The sequence below is a fragment of the Apodemus sylvaticus genome, chromosome 2 (assembly GCF_947179515.1).
Source record: "Apodemus sylvaticus chromosome 2, mApoSyl1.1, whole genome shotgun sequence".
Classification (NCBI taxonomy): domain Eukaryota; kingdom Metazoa; phylum Chordata; class Mammalia; order Rodentia; family Muridae; genus Apodemus; species Apodemus sylvaticus.
The window spans coordinates 76,918,279-76,936,058 of NC_067473.1; the positions used below are offsets into that span (position 1 = coordinate 76,918,279).

The window sequence follows — 17,780 nt, forward strand, 5'->3', positions numbered from 1 at the left end:
AAGACTGATGATTTGGAGAAAACCAATGACTTCAAAGAAGCCAGTTTCATGATGGGTAAGGACACAAAACTAAATTTCAGGAACTAAGGGTAAAAAGGTCTGAAGGCAGGCACCAAAGTGAGCTCCCACAGTGTGTGCACACCAACTGGAAGAGAGGAACTAGCCCCAAGAACGGAAAGCAGGGATGTGGAAAGGGGGCCAGACTAGGAAGCATCTCCAAAGACTGTGAAAATGCCCTTTGCCTCAGCCTCGGAGGCTCCTTGTTCTGTGAGAAAACTTTCTGACCCATTTCAGTTTCTGTAAGGAGGAATAAGGGGGGCAGTGGATATGAACTGGTACGAAGTCGTCTGTTTGTATGAACCCTAACGAAGTCCTAATAACAAGGAACCCATCTATAAATGAATGTTTTCTTTGAAATAAAATCAAGGTAAAGCCTCACTTAAAGTTAATTAAGTCAGCTTGGATCTTTTCCCACTTTGATGAAAGCTCTGCACTATCCAAGTACAGCCCTTGCTGAGGCCAGAAACGAAGAGTGCTTATATTTATCACTGACACTTTGTTGAACTTGTCCGTTCTTATTAATCACTGCTTTAAAGTCAGCAGCCCAGATACTCTTAGGAAGCTGATATTCCCAGCTGACCTATCTGCGCGAACAGTGAAGCTTGATACTCTGCTGCTGCAAATGTCTCCACAGATGCACGTGTTTGTGTAGCTGTTTGCACATGTGTGTGCATGTGTGTGTTTCTGAGACCTCAAAGAAGCAAGTGGTTTTTATGTAGCAACTAGAAACTTCATCATACTCTATCTTCTGAAAACATGGAAAAAAAGCAAAAGCCGTCCGTGTCTGTTTATGTTCTCCACGGGAAGAAAACCTTATCTGAAATATGAAGTCTCCAGTTTAAAGTCCTGGTATGAAGGCAATTAGAGGTTAATGCCTTTATCTGGTGAAGTTTCTTGGCGATAAGTGATAAGGAGCTGGTGTACGTACAACACAAACCCTGCAGCATGACTACCTGACCCTCTGGCACAGTGTTAGGATTCTTCATCTAAGGTTCACAGGAATAATCTTAATGGGTCAGCCCCATTAGCGCAATTTTTCTTCTTGCTTTATAAATGTCAGCATTTTTGTTTGATTGGTGAGGCTGATATTTGCTTGCTTTCTAGTTCAGAATTTTTAATATGCACACTATTGGCTTCCTTAGCAACATAGATATAAATATGTGTCTGAAAATTTATAATCCAGGGACTAAGTAAACTAAACAACAATAATCTCTAGATATCTATTAGGATCTTTAAAAACATGGATCTTTTTTTATAAGGTCTTTCTTGTCACGGTTATTGCCCTTCTTCTGTGTCTTTCAGTCATCCATGAACACCTGACACACTGAACTGTAGTCTTTACTTGGGATGCTCTCTCATTCCCAGCTTGTAGGAGATGAATTCTCCTGTTTGTTCATTCCTTACCCATCCCCTGTACTGTGGTTTAAAACATGATGCCCAAAACTTCGATTTGGACCATTCCATTATCTCTTAGAACCACATATTCCCATTAAGATTTCTTAACTCATGAACTATTCAGAAATCCATTTTCCAATCTCCAACTATAGGAATACCAGGGTGTTTTAAAATAACTTAATATAAATACTGGATAATAAAATTACATTGTTCATTATCATCATCATTATTACTTACAGTATGGAGACAGAACCCAGGGCCTTACTAGGCAAGTACTCAACCTTCAAGCCACATTCCCAGGCCCATGTAAAGAATACAGCCTATGCATGATGCAATAGAATTTGTTGAGAATAAAATTTGAATTTATAGGTAATCAGTGTCCATGACTGTTCTCTGTGTGTTCAAGGAATAGAGATTCATTATTATTTTCTGGACTTACTTATATCTTTTAAAATATATTAAATTTAGTTGACTAATTTTGTTGTTCAAATCTTCCCTATCTTCACTTAACTTCTGCCTCCTTAGACAGCCAGGTTCTGAAAGCTGTATGTTAAAAACATTCCTCTGTGGCTGAAGAAATGTTAAATAGTGGAATTATTATTTTTTAAGTTTTGCATTACTGATTTAAAGTATATGTAGTCAGATAAAGTTTTGTGATTGTCATTAATTCTAGTACAGTCTTCTCATTTTACATCTTAAATTCTACACTGCCTGATATTAATAACATCACAGTAGCTTTCCCTGGGAAGGGCTGTCTGGAGTATTCATTTCCATTTCCTTACTTTGGAATTCTCCATGTTCCTTTGTTTCAGGTATCTATCTTCTAATTATTCTACTCTATTAAAAAATCTAATGTGATGCCTTCTATAAGAGATCAATCAAGTTGCCTTTGTACTTACTTTTATGATCTTATTTTTACCATATTACCTCTTTGCTTCTTCCTTCTCATCTCTTGCCTTACTTCTGGCCTCACACTTCTTCATAGTTACTTTGTATCTACAGATACAAGCTTCAGAATTCACAGCCCCAACTTACCTAATAACTTAACTATTCAGTTAGTTTCACCTCTTTTGTAAATTGAAAACTGAGGTTTATTTAAAAAGAAGTAATAAGTAAAGTTAACAGCATGCTGCCTCTCCCGCCTCTGTGCTTATAGCTCCACTTGCAGTCTCCTTCTTTCCTGTATGTGCAGTTAGGGGCCAAGCTGGGCCTCAGTGAGATGCATCTTTCCCTCAAAAGTTCCTCTTCTAGACCGTCTATTGTTCATAGAGTACAAAGAGGCATAGGTGAGGCAGGGACACAGAAAGAAGAGGAGGCAGTGGATGGAGCAAGAGAGTGACAGGAGGGTATCTTGAAAACAAGTGTCATGTTAGAAATATACAAAGCTATTTTTAACAGGATTTCTATGTCAGAAAAACACAAATAGCTAACTCATGATACATGAGTATATTATATACGCATAAGATAAAACACAGGAAACTGAAGGTTGTAAGTCAATAGCTGGACCAAAGAGGCAGGGTAGCTGCATCTTCCAAGGCCTACATGTGTACGGCAAGGTAAGAGCAATGCTTGGCCTATAATATGTACAAAAGAGTAATTTTTTTAACTAAAGGCAATGAAAATAAGCAAGCAAGATGGGAATGGAGAGAGGGAAAGAGACTGTGGACAATAAGGAATGAGAGCAGCAAGCAGGAGGAAGGAAAGAGAAAGCCAAGGAAGATAAGAAAAGGAAGTGCAGTTTCTCAATTAACAAACAATCAAACAAATCAGATTTCTGCTTAAAATATGTAACTGCATGTTTTTCAATGGGCATAAGAGGGATAAAAATTCATACCACATTATTAATTAAGTGCTAGGGTAGGCCTTACAGCATCCACTCTATTATGTACATCAGCATTATCTAGCTTCTTCTAGATATAAATAAAGGCTTGAAAATTAAGACTTAGCAATAACAACCAGGACTGCACAGACAGGTAAGGACTAGGGTAGCTTGCAGAGCAGACTTATGTAAGACACCTTCTGCTGATCACCTTTGGAGGCTGTTCCACATTTCCCTGTCCATTTCCAGTGACAGAGAGCAGCTTAATCTGCTGGCTGTCTTCTTGGAAAATAGTCCAAAGAGCTCTCCTCCTAAAGACACATGTCCCATTCCAGACAGCCCTGGGTCTGTTAAGTCTCCCATGTCCAGCCCCTTTGGAGAAGGGTAATCCCCAACCCAGAGGTCTAGACTCTTCCTTAGAGTCAGGACAACAACCCCATCAAAATAGAGCATAAGAAGGCTCTACCTCAAAACGTTTCTTCCTTCACAGTAGCTTCAGAGGAAAAAAAAAAAAAAACCCGTTTCCTCTGTCTTTGACATTATTCCTCTTTGTCTTTCTTATTTCCCCAAGTCAGATTTTCAACACTGTCCAGGAACAAAATGGTGACAGAAAAACTGAGCTGATATATGAAGACTTATATGTATAAACATGAATAAAATTCTAACGTGGAAATCAGGTACAACTCTTCACAGCCCAAGATATAAAGGCTAGTGGGGGGGGGGGGGAGAGCAAACACATCCCTGCGGCCAAGGCTTCACAACCGCACTGCTGCTGGCATGGGGCCACATAGTTAGTGCGTATGGAGCTTGTTTTATATGCTATAGATGTTTAGGCTTAGCAATATCTCTGTATGGACATATGGATGGACACACACACACACACACATACACACACAGAGCAAGTACCACCAGTTATACCCTGGAAACAAAAGTCTCACCTGGTTGTAGTCAGGTGATATATTTTTAACTCACAAAGATGATTTATTTGTCTCTACCAGCAGAAATCCACATGTTTTGCATGCTCATAAATATTTGGGTTTATATATATTATCATATGTATTTGGGTTAATATGTATTTTTCTCATAATGAAGAAATTTGTTTGCAATGCCAACTGCAACTCATGGCAAACAAATTGTATTCCAAAACTTCAGATCATTATTATAAAATAATATAAAGATTAAACATACATCTGCAGTCACCAAAAATAAACAAATAGAATTCTTGCACAAAATTCTAGGTTCAACAAAAATGTATTGTGTGTTTGTGTATATGTATGTGTATAAATATATATTCATGGGTAGAAAGGTACATAAATAAGTACTATGTATATACAGTGTGCATAATCTAATTTTTTTCTAATTTCAGATAATCCTCTCAGCAGAGTATGAGACTGAAACCATCTAAAAATTTAACTCTAGTCCTCTACTTGGGAGAACATATTTATCATCCTACTAGGAGACAGGATCACCACATTTACTGAATTCAGTAACTTTGTTTTAAAAAACAAGACTAGTAATGGGTTTCTTAGATAACAACACTGAGGTGGCAAATACACTGTGGTTTTGTGAAAGTTAACTGACACCAAGAAAAAAATGAGAAAAACTGAAGTCAGGAGTGACTGTCACTTATGACAATGTTAGTGCTAGAGACTGCCAGGTCCCCATGGCCTTGGTATTTACAGGGTGTTATGAGAAATGGAAGCAAAATAAAGCTAAAATGGACTGGGGGAGGCTGCAACTATGTATTGATTAAATTTGCATTTGTGCTTACTTGAAACTACTTCAAACTTAAGTACTCAAACAGTGGTCTTTTATGTACACATAATAGTTTCAATGAACAATTTATAGCAGCATTTTATTTCACATTCCATTTTAGGGGCATATAGTTGGGCTGAATAAATTTAAAGTGTAATTGAGTGACCAAAGAATAAAAACACTCTCTGCTGGCTCCAAATAGTCCAATCTATGATTAAAATTTAAAAAATAAATGAGCACACCTATATAAACACACACACACACACACACACACACACACACACACACACACACACACGCGGTGGGGGGGGGGTGGAAGCAGGTTAATGGAATAGAAATTTGTCTTCCTGCTTTACATTGCCTTCTCTCCTCTAGTCCACTGGCCAGGAGACATTTCAAGTTCAATTCTCCAGAAAGCAGCACAGTTAATAAACTGATGGGCGTTACCATTCTTGTTAGCCAGCTGATTCTATTCAATCTGTGCCTAGAGAAATCGTGTTGTTATTAATATACCATTTTCTGCCACTAAAGGGAAAAGGTCAGGCAACTCACTGAGCTGAGGAGAGGGAAGCTAGTTTGGTTTCCAAGACTATTTCCCAAGTATTGTTTTGCCTTCAAGATTCACAGAGAGATAAGTGCTTTTCTGTAGTTCTAATAATAAACTGACCATACATTCTGAAATTGAGAGCTCATTACTATGTCATTAATCAGTTCAACATTCTTTAGCCAATATATTAGTTGTGCAAACAAATGTACATTATAGTAACATCATAATGTATGTAAATGCAACTAGCCTATGCTAATAAGTAGTAATAAAATAGAAAAAAATATGGCAAAACATTGGGGTACTTGAAGGAAAGCCAAAAACTTTCAGCCTGCCCACAATACATTCCCCTATAAATCTCTGAACACAAAGAGATCTAGAAATTTATTCTGTTCTTTTCTGAAGTTAGTTAAAAATTAATGAATAAGAAATTAAAGAGAAAGTCCTACAATAAAGTTGGAATATTCTATATGAAAAAATTCCTCTGCAAATATTTACAGTCCCACAGAATTATAAACATTTTTCAAGAAACATTTTACAACATACTTTTTAAGCAATGTTTTCTTCTCACTATTGAGACTTAAACACAGAAGGTCTATTTCATATTTAAAATACACTTTCTAGAGCAAGAACTTGCATTACTCAAAAGAGGGCTTTGCATTAAGAGCAGCTTGTCAGTGTTTAGACTTCTTCAAAAGCATCTGTGTGCTTCATCTCTCAACTCAGGATTAGTTTTCAACAGTATGTAATTGACAGGAAATTGTGTTAAAATAGAATTATTATTTAACTCCCAGAGCATAACCAATTGGACTTCAGAGACCAACATTCCGTGCACAGAGCTGGACACACCAACAGTCTGCAAATATGCCCCGAGATCTCAAAAGACTTTTAAGTTTCAAAGAAGCAGTGAATGCAACAAGTTTGAGCCTTAACCCTGAAAGAGAAATGCTTTTCAAAATTAAAGTTCCCTTTCCAGTTTCAATATTTAAATGAACAAAACTATAACTCTGAGATAACTTTAGGACCTCCTATGGAAAAAATCCCCTCTGTAGCTGCAGGCTTCAGTTTGACAAAGCTGCTGAACTGTGCAGATGCTGAAATGGCTCTCAGTCACACAGGGGAGAAGGAAGCAGAAGACATTCCACAGCTGCTACAGCAGCTCCTTTCCCAGGGGCACAGTTCAGGCTCTATCAAGCTCAATCACTGTACAGCATCGGGGGATCCCAGGCAGAGGCAAAGACACCTCACAGCAGCTGAAATTTCTACTAACACTACTGCAAAAAATAATACTACTTGAAGAATAACCAGTTATTTCCAATATTATATGGATTTTGGCCAACATATATATATGTATGTGGGGGAGGTGGAGGATTGAGGAAGAACATCTGCAGTCAGAGTATGTTTAATACTCCTTAAGTTTCAGGCTACTCACAGGAGATCTTCCTTGAACCTTTGCTACAGAAACAATTGAATATTTGATCTTTGTTCTCAGGGAAGTTCTTTCTTTGGGTGGTGGGGCAAGAGCAGTGAAGCTGAAGAAACACAGAACTGAACAGTTACCTCAGCAACTGGAACCAGCACACTGACTGTAAAGTCTTAAGGGTGAAACGTGTATGGCAGGACAACCACGTTTAAGGCTTCCTGCTTCAGTTTCACATTGGGGTCACAACCTCAGTCCTGTCACAAGTCCTTCTAAAGCCTAAAGGAACCTTATTAATGCTGCGGTGACTAAAACCAAGCAGGCAAAGAGATTTTTTACATGAGGTAAAGTGATGCTGTGCCCAATGCCACGTCCTTAGGATGAACCAGGAAGTGGGGCTATAAACGAACAGCTACGAAACAACAGAAACTCACGCGTCACTGTCCTCACCAAATTACACTTTTATGCTAAGCAGTCCTCCTGTAGGGTGGTAAGATTTAATTCATAGATGAACAAGTACTTTTTAATAATAGCCATCATTATTATTACTTGGTCAGAACATCACATAAACATTTGTATGAATTCACCAAGTATAACAATGAGAAATAATGATGTTATTATCTCTGGAAAGATGGCTCAGCAGTTAAGAACACTGGCTGTTCAATTCTTAGTTCCCACCTGGCAACTCACAACTGTCTGTCATTCCAGTTCCAGAAGATCCAACACCCTCAGATAGACATGTATGCAGGCAAAATACCAATGCACATGGAACAAAAATTAGTAAATTTAAAAAATAATAATGTTATTTTTATTGTGGACTTGGACAAGGAAACAATTGTGCTGAATTACCTCAGTTGATTCTTCCAGCAATGTTATCCCCATTTTAAAAATGAAGAAATCATTATAATATCATTGAATTAATACAGTCAGAATTTAAGTCTATGCTATGGTTTTATGTTTTACTGACTGTGATGTAAATGACTTTTATAACATTAATTTGGAACATGCTAAATACTTTAAAATCTATTTTAAAGATGTATATTATAGCACTACATTGCCTAATAAGAGAAAAATAGTCGCTATATCAACATTGTTTCTAATCTCCTTTCTTCTCCGAGTTCTTGTTCTCTCTCTCTCTCTCTCTCTCTCTCTCTCTCTCTCTCTCTCCCTCCCTCCCTCCCTCCCTCCCTCCCTCCCTCCCTCTCTCCCTCTGATATTTTCTTTATCACTGAGTTTTCTTAATAGGCAGGGAAAGGGCAATCTCAGCCTAATGTGTTAGTTACACAGTTCTCAGTGTTGTTACAGACCAAGAATTCTAAATTTCAGATTATTAGTTTTCTGTTTTAGACACCATATAGTTATAAAGCCAGTAAGTAATTAATTCTGCTGTAAACCAACTACTGAAGTATAACAACACTTTATCAGGCCTGAACTTTTAAAGTAAGGAAAGCTTTTCATTTCCCATTTATGATAAAATACCAATTATAAAACATTCCTCAAGCCTCAATGACCCTTGTTTACAGTTCAACACCATTTGTCTAAGACAATGCAATGTAATCCAGCAGAGAGGACTGGGGAGCAGAAGGCTGGTGACATATGGGGTGTGCATAGAACTTCTGGTAAATGGAAGTTCCAAGACGTTTAAAAAAAAATGATGTGTGCGTTCGTAGAAAAAACTGAAAGGCAAATCAATTTTTTAATTAAAAAATTATGTAGCATAAACAATGCTAATGAGCCAAAAGTCCCAAGAGATGAGGATTGTATCTCCTTCAGTTTAAGGTCCCTTTCACTTTTCATAAGTGTGCACCCACACTTGAAATGTCTCAAGCAGAAACCTTTTCATAAAATAACTTTCTTTGTCTTTGTTCATAATAGCTCACCATTTCCTACTCAAGTTGTCAATTTGATAACAAATTACACACACAAACACAAATGTGACTCAGAAGAAGAGCCATAGTCTCTTTCAGTGCATCACCACCAAACAGATACCTGGAAGTTCCTCATAAATTTCATCATCTATTGGTTGGTTCTTTTGTGGGCTGCTGATCGGAACAGGATGATCAACGTCATCATATAATTCTCCTCTTTCGTCATCATCCTCAGGAATAACATCAGATCCCATGTCTTCAGAGCACGTTTTGAAAAGCACATCAAAAAATAATGCAAAAGAGATTTAATTCTGTGTTTCTTAAATGAACACAACTCTGAAAACTGTCTTCTACATGCTACCATTATAGCATTGTACTCTTAATTTAAAAGCATTTTAAATGGTCTTATAAGTGTATGAATCTTAAAACTTCCAACTGTGTTCAAGGGAAGATACTCTCATAAACTCAAGTGAATGGACCATGTTATTATACCAGCCAATGTTCTCTTGATCACCCTCACAGAAGTCAGGAAGGCTTTAAATGTGAAAACCCAAGTCAACCCATTACTAAATTAATATGCAAGGAACGTGAAAACATTCAACTGATATTCTTACCTTGTAATATAAATTTCAGCTGCTGGACCCATTCCTCAGCATCTTTGGGAGAGGCTGCTGTAAACTAATAAAAAATTCAAACAATAAGAACTGGAATGGTAACCGCAATCTGGAAGGTATGCTGCATTCTTAACATTTCTTAAGAACATTAGTGATTCTTTTCATGTCTAGGGGTACTGTTCTTGCAAGGATGCTTCTTATAATGTACAGTTAATTTTGACAAATTTATGTAATTGAAGCAGAGGATGATGGATTTGACACACTGATCAGCAGCTGGCAGCTGCACAGGGAAAAATGCTGCTTCTCTTCATCAATGTCAAAGGAAGAACTGATGAACAAAATTTGCCCTTGACAATTAGAAGACACCCATGAATTTCTTTAGACTGCTGGGTACAGTTTTCTTAAAAATGTTCTTGTCAGATTCCAACACACTACCTGACAACTTAATTAACTGGCTTTCAACTGCAATCTCAGATATTTAAAACTTATTAAACATACATTCCATATTGATGCATAGCTGATGGCTCTTGAGTTGTAGAGCTGATAATGCATCTTTATCTTCATTTTCTCCCACACCCCAAGCAATACAATATACATTAATATTCTAATATTTTTCCTTTGATAATTTTATTCTTTCCGCTATGATTTCTTTTAGGAAATCACAATTCTATTAAGGTAGATATAAAATGTTACATGGGCTGTTAACTGATAAATTACACATTCATTTGATTTTATCCAAGTATTTGATCTTTTCCGATCAGAAAAATTTTAATGTATTTCCTCTTTATATGAATGTTCAATGTACAAAACAGGATTTTTATTATTAACATGTTGGGGAAAGCTGTTTTAATAAAATGTTAATGTCTTCATAAATGAAATCAGGAATCTTATCAAGTTAATTTCAAGGCAACATTAAAATTCCAACCTGATAGATACGTTTATCGGGAGCACAGATTTCAAAACAGCAATCTTTCTTTCCATCCTTCCTAAGGGTGTTGTTCATTCTGACGTCATAGCCATCTATTGCAAATTCACCTTTCTGTTGTTTGTCTATAGAAGAGAAAAGCAATGTTAGGGTTTCATTCACTCAAGGTTTTTATTTATCACTCAGGAGAAATTTTAGTCAACTACTTCAACAACTCTAAATCTAGAACTATTAGGGATCTGAGGAACTGTGGTGCTATTCAGAAGAAAGTGTGGAAATACACTGGGAGAAATCTAAGCATTAGAACTTAAATTTGCTAGAAATTTTGCTTTCCCTGAAGCCAGTGGGAAGCATACTGGATTTCCCCACCGACTGCTCTGCTCCTCCCCCAGCAGCATTCCCTAAGCAGACCTTTAAAGCAAACTGTTCCTTTTTTAATCTTAAAAGAAGAAAAGGAAAGCAAATGTGAAGCAAAGCCATGTGGATGGAGAAGAAAGAACAGGCAAATGAAGAAACATTACAAAAAAGAGCTTTTTGTAGCCAGTTAGTAGACAGGGAATTAGAGAAAGCAGACCTGAATCCCATCTGGTATATTCAAAAAAGAAAGATGTTTTTAGTTTAGAAAGATATTATTTTAAAGATAAATAAAGTGGAACAGAAACAAAAGATTTAATACTTGAAAACTAGACAATTAGCTTTCTTTACTCAGTTGGGTTGGGTAATTTTGACAGAAAATTTCCCACATTAGCATACAACTCTGAAATCAGAAGTAGGACAAATTGTCTCTTTTACTGATCTCAGGGTAAGGACAGAAATGCTCCCATAATGCAGAGCCAGCCAACAATAAAATATAGATCTTCTTTTCTTAACTACAATAATTTAGCTCCTGGAATAACATTACTTTTTAAAGGCCATGGAGATGCTATTTTACCCATATATTAGACAAATATAACCTAAGCCTGAACAATCTATTTGTTATTAGCCCAGAAGTTCTGAATACCCAAAATACAACTCACATATCAAATCATTCCCAAGAAGGAGCAGGGAGAGGGCCCTGGTCCTGGAAAAGCTTGATGCAGCATTGTAGGGGATTACCAGGACAGAGAAGTGGGAGGGGGTTGATAGGGGAATGGGCGGAGAGAAGAGGGCTTATGGGACTTATGTGGAGGGGGGAACCACGAAAGGGAAAATCATTTGGAATGTAAACAAAGAATATAAAAAAATAAATACATACATACATAAATACAAAAATAAATAAATCTGAGTGAGTAAAAAATTCCAGTTAAATTTTTAACGCTTAATTTGGTTGAAAAATTCCATACTTAACTATAAGCTTTATAAAACTATACCTTAAAAATTATAGGCCAAGTGTGTTCCTGTAAATCAGCTAGGGACCCAAGGCAAGAAGATCCTGAGTTTGAGAACAGCTTAGACTACAATGGGAGATCCTGCCTCAAAACAGAAAGGACAAAGAAAGGGTACCACAACACTTTCCAATGTGTGGCCCTTTAGACATCAGGAGATTCTACGACCATCTATGTTTAAGATGCTTTTTGCTGAATTGCACAGTTAGTGCACTCAGAGATGTAGTTCAGTGGCAAAGCATCACCTACCATGAATAAAACATCCTTAGTACTAACAAACCCAAAAGTTAACAGTTTCATGAGACTAGATTATAGACATGCCTTTCTTGAGGCATAGTGTACTTACATACTGACTGAATTTCTAAGAGAAAATGTAACATGCAGCATGCACAAACATGACTCATCTATAAATTCTTTTATCTAGAGATAAATTTTTTTATGTCTGGTGCTCCCTAGACATAATTTGTAAAATACCTAACTGGAAAAATACTGAAAGAAAAGTGAAAAACAGTAAATGGTGAATAGATTTGAATCTTTCTACCACCACCCCCTCCCCCCCCCAAAAAAAACCTAAACCATTTATTCAGCAAATTTATATTAAACACTTAAAACATGCCTGGTAGCAATATGAGTATGTTAAGACAAAGGTTATTAATAGAACACATTATTAGATCTTTCTCACTGACATAAAAATATGTGAATTACAAATGTAGATGTTCCACAAATAATGATTCACTTGCACTGTAAGAGGAATTTAACTTCTACTACCAAAAAGAAAGAAAGAAAGAAAGAAAGAAAGAAAGAAAGAAAGAAAGAAAGAAATGAAATGAAATGAAATGAAATGAAATGAAATGAAAAGAAAAGGAAAGGAAAGGAAAGGAAAGGAAAAGAAAACAAAACAAAACAAAAGAAAAGAGAAAGTAATAGAAGGCAAAACATGAAGTGGTCCAGAGAAATTCTGAAAGATTTTCTTTCAACTTGCCCCAGAGAAACAAGATTCTTTTCCTTTTTATTAGATATTTGCTTCATTTACATTTCAAATGTTATCCACTTTCCTCCTTACCCCTCCCAAAATCCAACCCCCTCCCCCTGCCTCCCCCTCCCCTTTCCTGACCTGGTATTCCCCTATACCGGGGCATCAAGCCTTCACAGGACCAAAGGCTTCTCCTCTCATTGACATCTGAAAAGGCCATCCTCTGCTACATATGTAGCTGGAGCCATGGGTCGCTCCATGTATACTCTTTGGTTGGTGGTTTAGTCCCTGGGAGCTCTGGGGGTACTGGTTGGTACATATTATTGTTCCTCCTATGGGGCTGCAAACCTCTTCAGGTCCTTGGGTCCTTTCTCTAGCTCCTCCATTGAGGACCCCGTGCTCAGTGCAATGATTGGCTGAGAGCATCTGCCTCTGTATGTCAGGCAGTACACAGTAGTGACATCATATGCCAGGCAGTACACAGTGATAATATATATCAGGCAATGTACAGTGGGAACATCACAGTCAGGCAACGCATAGTGGTGACATCATATGTCAGGCAGTGCATAGTGGTGACATCACATGTCAGGCAGTAATATCATATGTCAGGTATATGACAGTGGGAACAACACATGTCAGGCAATGCACAGTGGTGATATCACATCTGGCCTCCTGCTGGTTTCATTTTTGGTGGAAAGCTGCTTCTATTGCTTGTAAGAATGCAAACTTGGTACAAATGCCTCATACATATAAACATATGCAATGTGTTTGTCAATATTTGATGCTATCTGTCAGTCATACTTAGGGCCTTTTTCCTCTGTGAGAAAAAGTTATGTTGTTTCTGTAAGTTCTAATGCCTATTAGAAGGGAGAAGAAAAGATATCCCTATATATTAAACCCCTTCACTAAATTCTTCAAAAATCCTTAGCAAGTTATTCTAAGATTTCAGTTAAAGATAAATGAACATTTTCCTTTAATTTATTTAGCTCATAGAAACAAAAGTGACAATGTTTGAAATACACTTTCTGGTGTTCTGAGTTTTTAACTTCTCATTTCAAATAACAGTAAATTATAAGCATAACAACTAGGTAGTTTTTAATGCAGCACGGCTACAGTTTGAATGTGAAATCTCCCATCTGAAGGCTCACGTGTGGCAGCTGGGACCCCAGCCTGCAGGGCTTCTGAGAGGTGGTAGAAGCTTTAGGAAGTGACCCAGCGGAAGCTAACATTAGGTCGCTGTATGTGCTCCTTTTTGGGAGGCAGTAAGGTGCTGCTAAGTTCCTGGACATTTCCCCACCAGGAGGAGGTGAGCACCTCTCCTGCACCAGAAGCTCTCACCGCAAAGCTCCTGGTCCTGTCACCAGCCTAAAAACAAGAATAAGGAACCATGACTGAAGAAGCTCCTAGCCTGTCAGCTGAAAGAGAGAGGTGTTTTCCCCAAGCACTCATTTTAGTAATAGACATATCCTTTCCTAAAATACTTAAAAATGTTTTAAAATTTATCTTTAACAGATACAAAGAAACATACAAATATTTATGGGGTAGTATGTGATATTTCAAGATAGACACATACATTCTTTTTTTTTTTACATTTTTTATTCGATATATTTTTTTATTTACATTTCAAATGATTTCCCCTTTTCTAGCCCCCCACTCCCCGAAAGTCGCACAAGCCCCCTTCTCTCCCCCGTCCTCCCACCCACCCCTTCCCACTTCCCCATTCTGGTTTTGCCAAATACTGCTTCACTGAGTCTTTCCAGAACAGGGGGCCACTCTTCCTTTTTTCTTGTACCTCATTTGATGTGTGGATGTTTTGGGTATTCCAGTTTTCTAGGTTAATATCCACTTATTAGTGAGTGCATACCATGATTCACCTTTTGAGTCAGGGTTACCTCACTTAGTATGATGTTCTCTAGCTCCATCCATTTGCCTAAGAATTTCATGAATTCATTGTTTCTAATGGCTGAATAGTACTCCATTGTGTAGATATACCACATTTTTTGCATCCACTCTTCTGTTGAGGGATACCTGGGTTTTTTCCAGCATCTGGCAATTATAAATAGGGCTGCTATGAACATAGCAGAGCATGTATCCTCAAGTACAACGATCATCCACCATGATCAAGTAGGCTTTATCCCGGGAATGCAGGGTTGGTTCAATATACGGAAATCCATCAATGCAATCCACTACATAAACAAACTCAAAGAAAAAAACCACATGGTCATTTCATTGGATGCTGAAAAAGCATTTGACAAAATTCAGCATCCTTTCATGCTTAAAGTCTTGGAAAGAACAGGAATTCAAGGCCCATACCCAAACATAGTAAAAGCAATATACAGCAAACCAGTAGCCAGCATCAAACTAAATGGAGAGAAACTTGAAGCAATCCCACTAAAATCAGGGACTAGACAGGGCTGCCCCCTTTCTCCTTATCTTTTCAATATTGTACTTGAGGTACTAGCTCGGGCAATTCGACAACATAAGGAGGTCAAAGGGATACAAATTGGAAAGGAAGAAGTCAAACTATCATTATTTGCAGATGACATGATAGTCTACCTAAGTGACCCAAAAAACTCCACTAGAGAACTCCTACAGCTGATAAACAACTTCAGCAAAGTGGCAGGTTATAAAATCAACTCAAGCAAATCAGTGGCCTTCCTATACTCAAAGGATAAGCAGGCTGAGAAAGAAATTAGGGAAATAATCCCCTTCACAATAGCCACAAACAGTATAAAGTATCTTGGGGTGACTCTTACCAAACATGTGAAAGATCTGTATGACAAGAACTTCAAGACTCTGAAGAAGGAAATGGAAGAAGACCTCAAAAAATGGGAAAACCTCCCATGCTCATGGATCGGTAGAATCAATATAGTTAAAATGGCCATTTTGCCAAAAGCAATATACAGATTCAATGCAATACCCATCAAAATCCCAACTCAATTCTTCACAGAGTTAGAAAGAGCAATTCTCAAATTCATCTGGAATAACAAAAAACCCAGGATAGCTAAAACTATTCTCAGCAACAAAAGAAAATCTGGGGGAATCAGTATCCCTGACCTCAAGCAATACTACAGAGCAATAGTGTTAAAAACTGCATGGTATTGGTATAGTGACAGGCAGGAGGATCAATGGAACAGGATTGAAGATCCAGAAATGAACCCACACACCTATGGCCACTTGATCCTCGACAAAGAGGCTGAAAACATACAATGGAAAAAAGATAGCCTTTTCAACAAATGGTGCTAGACACATACATTCTTAAGCACAGGTGTAAACTCTATATTTAAAACTAGTATAAAGTAGTCGTGAATAAAAATAAGTTATATGCTTTTTTCTGAAATTGCTTCTATTTTCATCTCTATATCTAGTATTTTCATCTAAAATTGACATTCTAATAATCATGATATGAGGTCCCAGAGATGTAGTCATTTGGTAGAGTACTTGTATAGCATACATGAAGGCCTAGGCTTTATTCAGAGTATCACATAAACAGGGTGTGGTGACACACACCTGCAATCCCAACATGCATGATGCAGAGCTAGTAAGACCAAAATTGGAAGGTCATCCACAGCTACATAGCGAGTTCAAAACTAGCTTCAGACACATGAGAGCCTGCCTCAACACACACACACACACACACACACACACACTATGGTTCATTGGACTGTCAGAACAAATAGTCATTGTTACGACAATCACCACATAGAGATTTCCTTAATAAATAGCCTATATGTCTGTTAGACTTTTGGAAGTCTCCTACAATAATAAAAGGTGTCACTGTGACTCACTGTAACATGAAAGCCGTGCATCTAAGATAACCAGCAGCTGCAGTGTGCTTATGTAGAAATTGAGTCTTCATTTATTATCATCATCAACTTCTAAATGCATCTTGCCTCATTTCCTTCACTTCTTTCCCTAAAAGTAGAGCTGTCTTGACACCAGCCCAGCTTACCCACAATGCTTAAGAACATCAGGTGTCCCTTTGACAGAAAAGCCCAAACTCCTAACTCTAGTATGGAAACCTTTGCTGTCTTGTGCCACTTGAGCAGCACCCAGTCTATCAACTATGCCAGTGACTCAACAGTCCACATATCACACTGTTATGTGAGCACTTGTGACCATTATCTTAAGCTAATGTAGTGCAATGCTTTGCAATAATGGCATCTGATACATATATGCTCAAAGAACATCCAAAAATATGGATGTTCTCTAGATAGTTATTATATACACCATAGTTATATATAGTTCTCTATATATAGTTACCATAGCTATATATCTAATGTATACCACATGACTACAACAATATAAATATATGTGTGCATATATACATAGAAAGGGGAAAGAAAAGAGGGAAGGGAGAGAACTATTCAGTGCATTGTGGTATTATTTTAAATATATCTATTTTCAATAAAAATATACATTTAGTATCTAGATATTCATCTTAAGCTACACTGGTCCTACTTTATTATATGCCAATAACATTCTCAGCTATCAGATGTTTAGCAAAGCTTAGTCTATACTTGACTATTTCCACATAATAAAGAAGTCCTATTAAACAACAGGTGTATACTTAGCTTCTCTATCTTGCTACAGGGCCTCTCATCCATAAAGGCAGGAAGGGAAAGGATACTTTAAGGTTTATTATAATAAACTTAAAGGTCAATATTTGCACATCAAAGACTCAAAAGTCTATTAAGAACAGTATTACTGATTTTAAAAAAGTAGAATTACTAGTGCTAGGCTAGGATAAAAGTATCCTTCGCACATCAAAAAACAAAGTTATAATATAAATAAATATACTCATTCACTCACACATGTCACATGTCATGATATAATACTGATATCCTCATACAGAAATAATTTCTGAATAAAAGATATGTCCTCTTATTTTTTTCTCCTATCAATGGTAAAGTTGTGGGAGATTCAAAGCAGGAAGGTTAATTTAATGGAATTCTTTTTTTTCTGTAAATCCTTAGTTTTGTTATTTTAAATTTCTTCTGACTTTTGTTCTATATTTAAGAAAATTTGGGGACCTTGAGATTC

At 37.2% G+C, this 17,780-nt stretch overlaps 1 protein-coding gene across 1 annotated transcript in view; it reads right to left on the reverse strand.

The window, feature by feature from the left end:
* The window catches only part of Skap2 (src kinase associated phosphoprotein 2), a 166,396-nt gene that overhangs the window by 39,775 nt on the left and 108,841 nt on the right, over window positions 1–17,780 (reverse strand). Inside the window, exons 7-9 of the mRNA XM_052173738.1 lie at window positions 10,401–10,525; window positions 9,476–9,539; window positions 8,983–9,117 (exon numbers count right to left, since the gene is read on the reverse strand). Of these exons, the coding sequence (XP_052029698.1) occupies window positions 8,983–9,117; window positions 9,476–9,539; window positions 10,401–10,525 (324 nt within the window). The remainder of the gene's footprint in view (window positions 1–8,982; window positions 9,118–9,475; window positions 9,540–10,400; window positions 10,526–17,780) is intronic.